At 43.1% G+C, this 15,849-nt stretch overlaps 1 protein-coding gene across 9 annotated transcripts in view; it reads right to left on the bottom strand.

The window, feature by feature from the left end:
• The window catches only part of ADAM22 (ADAM metallopeptidase domain 22), a 462,480-nt gene that overhangs the window by 286,494 nt on the left and 160,137 nt on the right, over positions 1–15,849 (bottom strand). For all 9 annotated transcript variants that reach the window (XM_077490871.1, XM_077490878.1, XM_077490879.1 and 6 more), the window contains exon 4: positions 14,523–14,589. In XM_077490871.1, coding sequence (XP_077346997.1) covers positions 14,523–14,589 — 67 coding nt within the window. The remainder of the gene's footprint in view (positions 1–14,522; positions 14,590–15,849) is intronic.

Raw genomic sequence — 15,849 nt, 5'->3', positions numbered from 1 at the left:
TGGAATTTACAAATGCACCAATTTAGAATTTGGATGAAAGGTTTAGGACTGGGAATAAAAAGTGCATTTTATATACAACTATATAGATCAGCACGAAATGAGGGACAAATGAGGAGGAATGAGGGACAGAGGGACATTGTTCCAAATCAGGAAAAGTCCCTCGAAATCAGGGACAGCCGGGAGCTATGTTTGATGGAAATTAAATAGGTAGCTACCAGCAAGAGAAGAAACAAAGAAAATACAGTTTCGGGTGGAAACATTAAAACAGCAGAGCCGGCAAAACACATTTAGAAACGAAGAAACGAAGATAATTGCTCCTTAAAGTGTTACAGCAACTTGGTTCAACCCTTTTCGCTGCCATCGATGTCATACGTTGGCCGCAGCGGGGGGTTTTACACACGCTCCTGGCTGTTGTCAGTGTGTAAATCTGACAAGTCGACTGTTGGCTGTCAGGTAAAATCGATTGGGTGACTGTACAGCTGCACAATTGCGGTCATGCACCCCCGACACACTGGTCCCCTATGTCAGTGGTCATCAATCCTGTCCTCAGGGCCCACTAACAGGCCAGGTTTGCACGATAACTGAAATACATCACAGGTGATATAATTTACTGCTCAGTGACTGCAGTATTCTAGTCTTTATCTCTCCAAGGTCATATATAAAACCTGGCCTGTTAGTGGGCCCTGAGGACAGGGTTGAGGGCCACTGCTCTATGTGATATGAATAAAGTTTTAGTGAAAACTGTGGCGTCACTAGGGTTGGTGTCACCTTGTGCGGTAAAACATGGTGTCACCCCCCCTCCCCATTAAGGGTGAGATAGAGTGGATAAGAGGGATGGGGGGTGAGAGAGATAGAGTGGGGGTGGGAGAGAGGTGGTGGGGGGGGGGGGTAAGACAGAGAGAGAGTGGGGTAAGTGGGGGGGGGGGAGAGAGAGGGGTGGAGAGAGAGACTTCTCTTACAATCTGTGATCATTCTCTATAAATCCATAGTGTCCAGCCTGGACATGCTCCATTTACTTATATCCTTGCCACTCTCCTTTTCCAATTTACTTTCCTTCACTTCTGCCCACTGCCGTTTTCTTCACTGGTCATTATAGGGAGGAGCTTAGGGGATGGTATCCCAGCTCTACTTAACTTGTGTGACAGATGGGAAGAGATGATGTTGGTGCCGGAGATCACAGCAGGGCAGTACCTGGATGCCGGGCGCTAGTGATGACACTAGTACTAGCCAATTCTGGCCCACCCCCCTGTCAGAACAAAATAACTCAGCAGGGGAGATTGCTGTACTGACATTAGATAGTTAGTACAGCAGCTCCTCCCAAGCTCTTTAGTTTTATTTCACTCAGTGCGCTGGGTTGAACAAAAAAAAAAAAAACCTTCAATAAGCCCACTCACCTGCCTCATCTGGACAGTCAAGACAGTCGTGACAAGTTGAGAAGTGGATTCACCCATACCGACCTGAAAGTAATCTCAGAATATGCTTAGAGGAGGCCTTTCTTTCTGGACGAGAGGGGTAAAAACAAGCAGGTTTTGCTGTCTCTCCTTGGTAAGATCCCCTGAGCCCTTAGGGTTCCACCAAGGCCAGAAAAAAAAAAAAAAAAGAGGACCCGTACTGGAGCCCTAATGTACCAAGGACCTTGCTAGTACTCTACTGGTACAACCATGTCTCAAAGAGCACCAGGGCAACAGTTAAACCTATTCCACGCCATGGGTTTTAGCTAGCATATGCCCTACTCCTTGGTGGTATTGCGGAACCAAATTAGGTCATATGGGGCTGAATCACTGAACAATCAAAAAAAAATGTTATTAGATGAAAATTTAAATATCTAATACCCTAATAATTACATTATTAACTATCACTGTTATCGATATGTATTCACTGGGACAAAGGCTAATGATCTATGAACAGATTACTCAAAATGGTAGTCTTCTACCAGTTGCTATACTGGCATGGTCTGAGCTAGATTCCTCCCTCCATCCTTGCGAGTGCCCTTTTCACAACTAAATGTAATGAAATTCTCAACATACATTATTACATCTGAAATCAAAATGGAGAAATAGACTTGATGTGTCAAATGACATGCAACTAACATTTTCAGTTAGGCTCGGTTCACATAGGGGCGACTTGTCCAGGCGACGTCGCCGCCTGACAAGTCGCGCTCCGTTCTGTACTACGGAACCGTTCTAATAGGAGCGACTCAAGTTGCTCCAACTTAGAAAAAAGGTTCCTGTACTACTTTTGCGGCGACTTTGGGCGACTTGCATTGACTTCTATACAGAAGTCGTTTTGCAAGTCGCCCCTGATCGTGTGCAGGTCGTGGCAGGTCGCGGCACTGCAAGTCGTGCCGCCCGCTGTGTGAACCGAGCCTAATTCTTTGATGTCACAAAAACTACAGCAAAATCGTACTATTAGTAGCTAACGTATGTATTTGTGATAAATATGACTATTTTTTTTGTTGTTGTTTTGTTCCCATCTACACACCTGTAAGGTAAAAGTTATTGATTTCTTTCGAAGTTATACTGATACCCTTAATAGATATGATTATGATTTCCACAGTCTGGTAAAGGCGGTATGAAAGATTGTCCGAGGGAAGGGGAAAAAAGCCAGATCCATTATATGCTGATACAAGTAAGCCAAGAAAACACTCTTACCCATTTGGCTAGAACTGTGACTCATTCCTGATATACAACAAAATCTGTCAGTTGTATTCTATTCACTTGTCTGTTTTTAGAGCCAGCCGCAGAGTGCACTTGAATACAGAAGCAACGTCTTCCAAGCCTCATTAATATAATGTGCTTTATCAGGCCAGAGTAATCTGGTTGTGGTGGTTTCAGGGCTTTAAACAAACATGTAGAAACAAACAGTTGTAAAATAGGAATAAAGAGAAAAAAAGGGAGATGGCTGCAACAAAATTTGTTAATGTTTTTAGAACTCACCATTTTTATAAGTTAAATAAGTTAAAATTTCTCATCATTTATAGAGTATATTTGCATTTTTTATTTTTTATGGAGTCAACCAGATATGGAATACTCTGTAATGCCCTGTATGCTGGATGCAAGCTTGTTGTTGGAAAGTCTGACTGTGTGTATGCTCCATAGAACATCTGTTGTCGTACCGCGTTCTTGACATTCGGAATTTCGGACAATATTGACCGTGTGTATGCAAGACAAGTTTGAGCAAACATCCTTCAGAAAAAAATCCACGGTTTTGTTGTCGGAAAGTCCTATCCTGTGTACAGGGCATTACAGTTTACTGCTAGCATGCCTATAGAAAAATTTATTAAAAAAAAGGGGTTCAAGTTAAGTAATGTCATTGCTATAGGCAGGGCTGCTAACAAGGGGGGACCACCACCCCTCCTGTACAGGGCCTGGGCCCCATCAGTTCAACGGGGTCCTGCGCAGCAGAGTGAAGGGGATCCTGGACAGGATTGGTGCAGCGGGGGGTCAGGGGTGGTCCCCTTTAATTTTGTGGGTCTTCTAAATGAGCGCTTTATGATAATCTGTTCCTTTTTTGTCTTCTATTTAACATAATCTATAGCCAAACTTCTCTTGGGGTGGTCCCCTTTAATTTTGTGGGTCTTCTAAATGAGCGCTTTATGATAATCTGTTCCTTTTTTGTCTTCTATTTAACATAATCTATAGCCAAACTTCTCTTGGAACGTCATCAAGTTGATCACGATGATATGATTGGAGTTTATGTTGGTATGGGGTGTACTAGGATGCTACGTACTATTTGCTTTTTACCCACCTTTTGAGATTACACCACCTGTATGTTCTTTAAAAAAAATCAAAAACAAAGAATTAAAAAAAATATATATAAATATTGTAAAAAACAATATTTAAAAAAAGGAAGGGCTTAATCATGGGGGTTCTCTGGCCCATACAGTGTGAATGAGCAGTTTGTTTGTGCAGCTGAGGCCACCTATTACTCTATAGCAGTGGTCTCCAAACTGCGGTCCGGGGCCGGATGTGGCCCTTTGCTTGCCTTTATCAAGCCCCCAGGACATATTCCTCTCCTTGATACAAGGCTCTATTTCTTTTGCACAAATAATGTGGCATAATTCCTGTCACTGATACCAACAATAGGGCACTATTCCTACCACTGAAAACAATGGTGGGCAACTATTCCTTCCTCTGGCACCAACAACAATGGGGCACTATTCTTCCCACTGATACCAATGAAGAGGCACTATTCCCCCCATTGATACCAATGATGAAGCATTCTTTACTCTTATTGACAGCAACAGTGGTGCACTATTCTTCCCACTGGCACTAACCATGGGATACTATACCTCCCACTGACATCAACTGCAGAGCCCTATTCTTCCCACTGACACCAATGTTGGGATACAATTTTACCACTTTCACTGACACCTACTGCAGGGCCAGATTCATCCCACTGGCAGCAATGATGGGGCACTGTTCTTTCCCTTGATGCAAACAATGGGGCACTATTCTTCCCATTGACACCAATGATGGGGCATTCTTTACTCTCATTGATACCAGGGCTTTTTCTACTCACAAATACCACGGTCCAGACGCCTCAAAGGCGGAAGGACAGTAAACTGGCCCTTTGTTGAGAAAGTTTGTGAACCCCTGCTCTATAGGGATGCAGCAACTGTGCGACACAGAAGAAGGTCCTAATTTCACACCTGTGCAGGTGAAGCTGAGTGGCCCTGAATGTACATGCTTTGTGTTTAGGCACATACACCTGTACCAACAAGCCTGTCAAATTAGGACCTGCGGCTGTGTTCGTACAGCTGTTGCATCTCCATAGCATAGCATAGGCTGCCTGCACAAAACTCTAGCCACAAAAAAAAAAAACTGATTCACACTTTACAGATCACAGCCTCAAGGCCTCATTCACACACAAAGATTTACCATATTTATCGGCGCATAACACGCACCCCAAGTTTAGGAGGTTGCAGCCTTGCTCAGTGACATTGCAGCATTGTCAGTGTCACTGCAGTTTAAATATGGTGCTGCCGAGATACACAGAGCCGTCCTGTGTATCTTGGCTCCTCTGGGCTCCTCTCGCAGTCCCGCCATTGGACCTGTGTTATGTCCATCATAGGGCGGGACTGCGAGTGTACTCGGCTAGTCTTGGCTCCTCTCGGCTCCGCTCACAGTCTCGCCCAGTCCCGCCTATGATGGACATAACACAGGGACTGGGCATGACTGTGAGCGGAGCCGATATACATACATAGCTGAGTGTACTCGGCTAGTCTCGGCTCCGCTCACAGTCCCGCCCAGTCCCTGTGTTATGTCCATCATAGGCGGGACTGGGCAAGACGGTGAGCGGAGCCGAGAGGAGCCAAGACTAGCCGAGTACACTCGGCTATGTATGTATGTCAGTGCTGCTCGCTCCTCCGCTCGAAATCAGCGGGGGATCGCCGGGGATTGGCGTACAACACACACCCACGATTTTCCCCTGATTTTAAGGGGAAAAAAGTGCATGTTATACGCCGATAAATACGGTAATTATTAAAGTGATACTTAAGCTTAAAACGTATTTGTTGTTTTGAATACCGTATTTTATCGACGTATAACATGCACTTTTCCCCCTTTAAAATAGGTAGAAAATCGTGTGTGCACGTTATACGCCGATATAGGCTGCTATTGAGGGGGAAGGAGGGTACGAGTGCTCCGGAAATAGAGCTGGATCTCCTGTGTACTCGGCTCCGCTCGCAGTCACGCTCAGTCCCGCCCCCTGGACATCTCCTAGCATTGATGTCCCAGCATTAGACCATCGTTATGTCCATCATAGGATCCGGGCCAAGGGGCGGAACTGGGTGTGACGCTGAGTATTTTGGCAAGGCTGCAGATGGACACTGAGCAATGCTGCAGTTGGGCACTGATTAGGCTGCAGATGGGCACAGATTAGGCTGCAGATGGGCACTAATCAGGCTGCATTGATGCTCACTGACCATAATTTTGCTTTAAAGTGGTTTATTTAAAAAAAAAAAAAAGTTTTTTTTCCCCGAAACTCTTAAATTGGGGTGCGTGTTATATGTCGCCACCTGTTATACGCCGATAAATACGGTACTTTCAAGTGCAGAGGAAGGGTTTGGGCTCGTATAGACCTCAGGTCCCTCCATAAAGAGGACCTGTCACTACTTATTACTGTCACAAAAGATGTTACATTCCTTGTGACAGCAATAAAAGTGATACAAACATTTTTTTTTAAATAAAAAAGACAGTGTAAAAATAAAAAAAACTTTAAATGTACAAAATATCGGCAACTGAAATTGGTATCGTATAGGCCCTGAAAAAAACGATACTGGTCGACCCCTAATGTGAAGAAGAATGATGGTTTTCTTTATTTGGACTTATGCAATTTAATGGTTTGGCTAGAGTAGCCCTTTACATTAATTGTTATGTTAATGTAATTAAAGTTATTTTCATCTTAGCATCATGCCGACATAAATTGCTTATTGAATGGCTTTTGTTTCCCAGGCCAGAATGACATCAGTGTTCCCGATAGAACAGAGTGTAGAGTGCCTGGTCACCTATTCATTCCTCAAGTCTCAGGCCTTCCTGCTAAGGTTGTTTGTTCCCCGGACTTCAATGAGAGATCCACTACCAGTCAGCTCACGTCCCCTCTGCCCAGAGGAAGAGGAATTCCAGAGAATTAATAGGATTCTACACAGATTAGACTGGCGGCTTCTCATTGGCATGAATAGGCAAGAGCCAGAGATTAGGCTTGAGCCTTTACACCGCTTTAGAAATAGGATTGCAAACATGAAACGTCTTCAGCTCTCACGGTGATATTAATAACAGTCATTTAAATCTAAATAGCTGCATTGGCAGGGGATGTATGAGATAATCAGAATAAGAGAGGTTTGGCAGGCCACCTCAATAAATTGTGCAGCCTAAGGCCTAAAAGTGACCTTTGCTGCCTTCAGTTATGAGTGGACAGTGGTGGGTTCAATCACCTATTGGCTTCTATAAGGTTTTGATAACATGAGTATTGAAGTCTTCTCATCTACGCCCACCATACCCCAGCACTATGGAGTCTCACTCCCAGGGTTACTGTTAGAAATCACAGGGCCCCATACAGCCTAATTGACAGCCCCCCCCCCCCCCCCCCAAGTTACATAGATTTATCAGTCCCTTTCTCTACAACCTCAGATGCACAGATAAATGAATAGGAATGCTCTGAAGCTTCCTGCTCATTCGCCACCTGGAGCATAGTAAACAGTTACCATGGTTTAGTGATGAATGGACACATGAGTGATCGGTACCGATCGCACACTGTGTTTATTCAGGAAAGGAAGGGGCCAGTAAATGACATCCCCTGTGTGCCTACAGCAGCTGCCAGCAGGAGAGGAGGGAAGCCAGCAGCATTGTAGGGCAAAGGGGCACACAGGGGGGCCCAGACAGCAGATGGAAAGGGCACATCTGCTAGAACCAAGCCCCTTGCAGTGCAGCCAGAGGGAGGGAGAGAAGAAGAAGCTGACAGCGCTGTAGGGAGAGGCAGAAGAGGTTCAGTGTCTGCAATAAGACAGTACAGCTAGACTTCCTGTTTAGCAGGTGCCTGGGCCCCCCTTTTAAACTGATGGGGCCCAGTACAGGAGGGCTGACTGTACTGCAGAGTGACAATTCTTCACAATGGCAGCAGGAGGCAGTAAGAGCTGAAGACTCTGATGCAGGGCCGGGACAAGAGGTAAGCAAGAGGGGCAGCTGCCCAGGGTGTGGTGGTAGAGGGGGGTGCCTCCTCACTGCATGCTTCAAATATGCTGTCACACCATGCTCCAACATGCCCACTCATCACTTCATCCACCCACAGCTGACAGAAAAAACACACCGCGCATATGCAACTACCTTCTAACTATTAGAAAGCAAAAAATTGGCCGCTGATGTGCAGTGCATACTCTATGTCATAGGGGCTCAACCTGTGGCCCTCCAGCTGTTGCAGAACTACAAGTCCCATCATGCCGCTACCTTTCGGAGTCATGCTTGTTTAACCACTTGCCGCAAAATCACGTACCTGCAGCTGCAGGCATCACCCGGTACAACCACTTTTAGCGCCAATGTTTGGCTTTTTTGTAATAACAAGCAATGCAGCTAAGCAGCCGCTCGATTGTTATTACAAGCAGTGGGAGGGGGGTGATGTCCCCTTCTGATGCTCTGCCCGGGCTCTCCCAACCCACTGGGAAGGCCTGAGCGACTAGCTGGCTCGTCCGCCGGCTGGCCGGAGACCCATACAAAGCTGGAATCAGCTTCGATCTTGTCTCGGTTTTGTCTAGAAACCCGGAAGCAACATCATAATGACACTTCCGGTTTACAGGAGCCTAAAGGCTCCAGATTTTTAAAAAAATGACAGTATTCAAAACAGCCAAACTTGATTTGGGGTCTTATAGAATCCAGATCCCTCCAAAAAAATACCTGACACGCGACCATTTCTGTCAAAAGGGATGTTTACATTGCCTGTGACTGCAATAAAAGTGATCAAAAATAAATACATTTTTAAAGGGACCTGTCACGGCCCATGCTGCCACATGGAATGTTGTTCATCCCTTGTGATATCAATAAAGTTTATCAAAAAAAGTGTAAAAAATGTTTTTTTGTATAAAATAAATAATATTAAAAAAATTGAGAGCGCCCCCGTCCCACTGTGCTTACACACAAATGCAAACACATGTATACATATGTAAACGCTCCACACAAGTGAGTTATTGTCGCGAACGTCAGAGTGGGAGCAACTATAGCACCAGACCTTCTGTGCCACTCCAAACTGGTAACCTTTAGAGGCGTTTAAAGCTATAGAATTTTAAGCACTTGTAGTCTGTCACCATTTCACGGGCAGACGCAATTTTAAAGCGTGACATGTTAGTTATCTATTTACTCGGTGTAACATCATATTTCACATTATACAAAAAAATTGGGCTAACTTTAGTGTTTTCGTGAAAGTGGGTTTTTTTTCCCAAAAAATTGGCATTTGAAAAACCGCTGTGGAAATACCGTATGACAGCAAAAAAACACCCACCATTTTATTCTATAGGGCCTCTGCTAAATATATAAATATATATATATATATATTATGTTTGAGGGTTCTAAGTAATTTTTTAACAAACAAAAGTAGATTTTTACATGTGGGACTGAAGTGTCAGAAATGGCCCAGATGGAAAGTGGTTAAACCATATGGGTTTTTTGACCGTTTACAATCACTTTAACTCCAGTGATGACCTGAAGGAGCTTATAAAGACAACGGAAAACCATCTGGTAAGCGGCTTTGATATTGGTGACATTGCCCACTATTTTGCGTGGAGCACAGCGGTGGTCCAACATGGACATTGGCATTTGAAGTATTTGTTCACTCAAGTTCAAAATATTTATTTTCTATATTTATGAACTGCAATAATCACAGTGCAAATATTGTTTATTTCACTATCATTAAGTCACTGAGATTCTCACTTGACTGCACAGTATTTGTTTTCATATACATATTGTTTGGATATATATATATATATATATATATATATACATACACATACACACATTGCTTGAATATTTCAATATTAATTTATCATTTTATAAATTTTTAGTTTATTTATATATTTTGTGTGGCGCAGTTTTCTTTTGTTATCGAAAATATAAGGTACCAAAGTTCATCATTGTTTTGTGGTGTTTGCAATTTAAAGCTTGACGTGTTGAGTATCTATTTACTCATGCAACATGATCTTTTATATTGTACCATAAAATTGGGTATTAATATTGCATTTGTGTGCCCTATAATTGCATATGTGGGCCCTACAATTAACTTTAGTGTATTTTTTTTTACAGAAAATTTGTGCTTTATAAACGCATGGCATAAAAAATTGCTTTCACAAAATACTTAATGTTTGGTTTTATTTATTAATCTTCAGGCCCACATTATTTTATTAAACATGTATGCAAAAAACGTCTCTGGCATCAAAAGGGCCAAGGGCAGTGCCAGACAGGCAGATGGCTAGATGAGAGAAGCAGACATTATAATTGGAATGAAGGGCACACTTGTCACATGAATATTTCCAACACATTGGACATTAGCTGTGTGTGATAATAAGCATCCTCAGAACTCATATCAAATCTTCTAGACACCTATCCAGCCTTATCATGGCCTGGCCCTATCAGACATGTTCAAACTGTTAAGGATCACTTACTGTATGAGCAACCCAATATACATTTTTATGTTTCAGTGCAGATTTCAAGAAAAATACTTTTTTTTCCCTCTAGCAACACTAAATTATGTAACAGAATAAAATTACAGCAGTAAGACTTTTCTCCCTGGTAATTTTAGCTCACATCACAAGACTGGTAAGTGGTCCAAAATAAGTAATACATTATATGCAAAACAGAAACCTAATAGTAGAAAACTGGGTCATGCTTTGAAGAATAAAACTAGGGCATTGTTACACATATGCCAACTGTCATTTTCATTTCCAATTTTGGTGCAATGTGCAGTAAAGAACAGTATTTGATCCAAAAAAAAAAACGTAAAAAGCTGAACTCAACGCAGCTATAAAAGACACAATTTAATACAGCTCTGTATTCATTAATACATCATTAACTGTATTTTTAATGCAAGAAATAGAAGTACATGAATGAGACTTGATATCATCATTGTGTTGCTTCTCCTTCAATGTCTAGTTACAGAATAGGGGTAGGTCCACGATAGCGTGGGTTGCATGATGCCAGCTGTCATTAAACCAGGAAGACCGATGACTTCATGTGACAAAAATAGGATTTTTAAAACAGCTTACCTGTAAAATCCTCTTTTTTTAAGTACATCACGGGACACAGAGCCATAGTAGTTACTATGTGGGTTATAGGCCACCTTCAGGTGATGGACACTGGCACGTCCTAAGACAAAAAGTCCACTTCCTATATAAGCCCTCACACTGCTGGGAGTACCTCAGTTTTGTAGCAAAGCAATACATGTGTACAAAAGAAGGGAGGGACCTCTGTGTCATTTAAAAGAAAAACACTTAAACTTCTTAACTGGTAAAAGGGAACTTTTTCCATTAGAAATTCTTTGGATATATTTATCCAGATCGTCTCCAAACAACCGTTCACCATGAAACGGAAAACTAGCCAAGAGCTTTTTGCATTGCGCTTCGGCTGACCAATTCTTCAACCATAGAATTATACGCATATGTACCAACCTGGGCATAAGACGTGAGGCTTGGAGAATAGAATCTTTCATAGCGTCTACTGTAAAACATAAGACCTCTGATATCCCGGCCAAATCTTGGGCCTGTTTATCAGGAATAATCTTGAGCACCTCTTTAAACTGGTCTTTTAAGGACTGACCCCAATACCCCAATCGCTGCCAGAGCAGGCTGGACAACTGAACCTGCCAGAGAAATATTGTTTTTAAATAAGAATTCCAACTTATTATATGTTGGATCCTTCAGCATTTGAGCATTGTCTATAGGACAAGTCAAGCTCTTGTTCACAAAGGATATGGCAGTGTAAATTACTGGAATCCCACATTTCTTATTAAATTCTTCCTCCATAGGATAAAGTGTTGAAAACTTTTTTGGAGGAAAAAACTGTTTATCTGCGTGCTCCCACTCAGAATACATAAGCCTTTTTTAGTAATGAATGGATAGGAAAAGCATGAATAGCTTGGGGAGGTTTTAGTGAACCCAAACAAGAAGTGGGCTCATCGGCTGACTCTGCTACTGGCAGAAAAAATGTGGAGCGGACCAATTCAGTGAGAGATTGTACCAACAACCTTTCCTGTGAACCTGATCCATCCGTACTAAACTCTTCATAAGAGGAGTCATCAGCCTCTTCCTGGTCCCCTGAGAGAAAAGCATCATCTCTCGCCCCCCTGTTCCTCAGTTTGAGGGTCCTGGGTAATGGACGGGGACCTGTTACGCTTAGTCCCACTCCCACTTGTTCCAAGCCTAAAATGGTTGAGGAAAAAAACCTCTTCAGTAATATATACAGGGGCTGCAGTGCTAAAAGCAGCTACAACGCGTCCCTAATGGCTCACTCTGAGGGGCCAAAACACTCTCAGGGGAGGATGCCATTTTCTTAGATATGGTTCTAGGCTTCCTTGAGGTGCTTTTACCCCCCCCCCCTTTCCAACCATAGCCCGATGCACAAAGCAGAGGTACTACCAGAAGGAACACATCCACTGCCCTGCTGCTGCTATTAATGCTCAGCCTGATGCAATAGTAAATGTGTCAAAAGGAATGCTTGTGTCACCAAACCTCTTTCATGCCCCCCTTGCTCTTGTGTCCCTCTGCAGCTTGCAGCAGTAACAATGGTGCTTTTAAAAACACACATTCCCGCGCTGGACGCCAACGCTGCGCTAAGCCCCGCTCCCTCTGTCGCCTACGGCCCCCTCCTCCCTTTTTAAAAAAAAGAGTTTTCCCGCACAAGCGTGGGCCTCTGATCCTATGAGATCGTACAGTGAGGAGGAAAATGGCGAGGATGGAGCCTGGATGCCGCTGAGTAGGGCGGTGTGCCGTTTCGTTTTTTTTCTCCTGTTGCTTCTTTCTCGTGAAGAGGGGGAGAAAACAGCGCAGGTGGGGGCGTCTGGTGGGGAGGAAAACCCCCCTAGACTTACTGGAGGTCTGCTGCTGGCTGGAGGAAAGGAAGCTGCTGCTCCGGGCACAATATGAGCTCTCTGAGGAAGCATGAGAGCTCTCTGAGGAAGCATGTGCTCTATACAGCCCTTAGTGGTGATACATAGGCATGACAACATTCACTAAATTAAAGGAGAGATTCATAAGAAAATTAAAAAATTTCTTCGAAAACTCCACATACCTTTCCCGCCGCAGGATTTTCTGTGGTAAAACCAACAGACCCAATCTTTACCCTTCATGGTGGGTTCCTTTAACAAACCTTCAGTAGCTGGGGACCCTTGGGAAAACCCAGAATCCTGGACCTGTAATAGCACCACTGCTAGTAAAACTTTATGGCCTAAATACCAAAAGTACTAGATCCCAGGGTGCAGCTCTCTAAAAAGAGAAGCGTTTATAGGCAAAACCTAGTTTCTTTGGACACGAGGCCCGGGTGCCATTCAATTCGGCCAAAAAGACACTTTGAATGGATCCGGATGCATGGTTAGCCCCAGCAAGGATTGCTCCAGTGGAGCTCAGCACAGCACATCTTCATTCGTGACCAACACCTTAGACACTGGCGAAAAACCTGAGGTACTCCCACCAGTGGGAGGGGTTATATAGGAGTGCACTTTTTGTCTTAGGGCGAGCCAGTGTCCATCACCTGAAGGTGGCCTATAACCCACACAGTAACTACTATGGCTCTGTGTCCCGTGATATATACGATAAGAAAAAAGAAGTACTACGGGGACATCTCTGGATTGAGGGTTAGTATTGATTTAAAATGGGATTTTTAATGTTATTTTTGTAGCATCCTCCTAGTTAGGCTGCTAGGTAAATTTCATTTTTGACTCCTGTTGTAATCAGGGGATCAGTAGTTGTTTGACCTGGTCTGTTTAGGGCTTCACAGGCTGAGAGTTTGATTGCTTCCTCCTGTCTCTAGAAGAAGTTTCTGGAACTTTGGGAGAGAGCATTTAAATGTCTGTATATTGAGCAGGGTCTCTAGCCAATCCCTGGGGAGGTGTGCCCAGATGGTGGTTGAATGCTGTTAAATAGTCTTGAGCCCTAAGGAGAGGGATTTTTCCCTCCCGATGGAAAGGATCTGTGATCCGAGAGGAGAAGGGGGGCTGCTTCTCCTCTGGAGCCCTTTGAACTGGATGCTAGACTACTCTACAAAAAGGCTACACCTAAGGACTGATCTTGTGACATGATCCTGTGAGTAGAGCATATTTTCTGTGCTGCACCTTAATTCATGGTCTCCAGCCCTAAACCTGCACACTGTCTATCTTTGCCTGATTTTCAGCTTTCTTCATGGCCCCAGCTGTGAACCTATAGACTGTTCCAGTCTACCTTTACCTGTACTGAGACTACTTCATAGTCCCCAGCAGTGAACTTGTAGACTCTTCCAGTTTACATTTAACTGTACAGAAGGTACTTCATGGTCCCCAGCAGTGAACCTATAGACTGTCCCAGTCTACCTGTGCTTCTACTACAGTAACTGAGTGAGAAGTATCCTCTGCTAACAATACCTAATGTTTTGGAGTATTCCACATCCACCCAAATACCCTCCCGCTACCAGTTCTACAAGCAAATAAACCCTAAAAAGACATACCCCGACTGTTCAATGAGCTAGAGTGTATGGACAGTTGCTGTGTGCCTGGCTGTCTCTGCACTGTGTTGGGAAAGAACCTGTGAATTTGCAGCAGCCCCCTCGAAGGTAGCGCTACACTTTTATTAGGCTATTTATTTTTTATTATTTTTTGGGTTCTGGAGTGCTGCTTTAAATTATAAGCAGTGTTCCTTGGAAGAGGTCTGAAAATAAGCCTTTTTTAAAAAGGAAACAACTTCTGGGTAAATGGCATTCATACAGGGTAAGCTTGCAAAAAACAACGTTTTAATTCTTCAGAATGAATGATGAAATATTTCATATACATTTTTAGTCATAAGTGTAAAGAAGACTTACTTTGACTTCCACTGCGTTTCCCTCATTTGTTATGTGTCTTTCCACGTAGCTTGAAGACAGCAAGTCACTGTAATAACCAAAACATTGCTACATTAACATGACATTGCAGTTATAAGACTGTGAACAGTAAAAGTGTATCTAAAGCCTATTTTTTTGTTTTTTTCAATAGAGCGTTGAGGGGTAGACCCTTTGTGAGGTTTTAAATTGATACAGTATATATGTTCCCGTTATTGAGATTTAATGGCCTCATTCACACAGGTCGTACTACAGCGCGAGGGCCGCGTTCAACCACACAGGGATGCACAGGTGTTCTGTGCATTCCCGTGCAGGCAGTCCTATTGATATCAACTGGGATGCAGTTGCTGCACAGACACAGACACTATTCCCCATCTGACATCTGTGCAGGTGGACGGACTTGAATGCACAATATCTGCGTTGTGGGACCATGTATCCGCTCTTGCACAGATGTCAATTTGGGAACGGCGTCTGTGTCTGTGCAGCCACTGCATCCCAATTGACAGCAATGGGGCCATCTGTCTGCATGGGGAGGCACCTGTGCATCTTTTAATTTTTTCGGCTAGAATTTAGCTTTTAATTGTATAGGCTTTTTTTTTTTTTGGAGGGTGGGGGTAGCATAGGGAAGGGTTAAAGCTTCTGTCATTTCTACTGTACTGACCCTGCTTGGTAGGTTGGATAGGAAATCCAACATTTTACAGTTGCCACTAGGACAAGGGATCAGGGAAATAATTTTAGCCTCTAATGGGCTTGGAGGACCATGGCAATGTTATGATGTCACTTCTAGTTCAGGCTGGAAGTAAATCTTTTTTTTTCTTGTCAAGTAAAAGATACTTTTTTTTTTTGATCTTTTGCTTTTAACCACTTAAGCCCCGGACCATTTTGCTGGCCAAAGACTAGAGCACTTTTTGCGATTCGGCACTGCGTCATTTCAACTGACAATTGCGCGGTCGTGCGACTTGGCTCCCAAACAAAATTGACGTCCCTTTTTTCCCACAAATAGAGCTTTCTTTTGGTTGTATTTGATCACCCCTGCGTTTTTTTTTTTTTTACGCTATAAACAAAAAAAGAGCGTCAATTTTGCTATAATAAATATCTCCCAAAAACATATATAAAAAATAACTTTTTTTTCCCCTCAATTTAGACTGATACGTATTCTTCTACATATTTTTGGTAAAAAAAAAAAAAAAAAACGCAATAAGTGTTTATTGATTGCTTTACACAAAAGTTATAGCGTTTACAAAATAGGGGATTGTTTTATGGCATTTTTATTAATTTTTTTTTTTAACTAGTAACGGCAGCGATCAGCGAT

This window comes from Lithobates pipiens, unplaced genomic scaffold (assembly GCF_037356315.1).
Source record: "Lithobates pipiens isolate NorthernLeopardFrog02 unplaced genomic scaffold, aLitPip1_a1.2 Scaffold_19, whole genome shotgun sequence".
Taxonomy (NCBI): Eukaryota; Metazoa; Chordata; class Amphibia; order Anura; family Ranidae; genus Lithobates; species Lithobates pipiens.
This window is presented reverse-complemented; position numbering and strand designations above follow the sequence as displayed.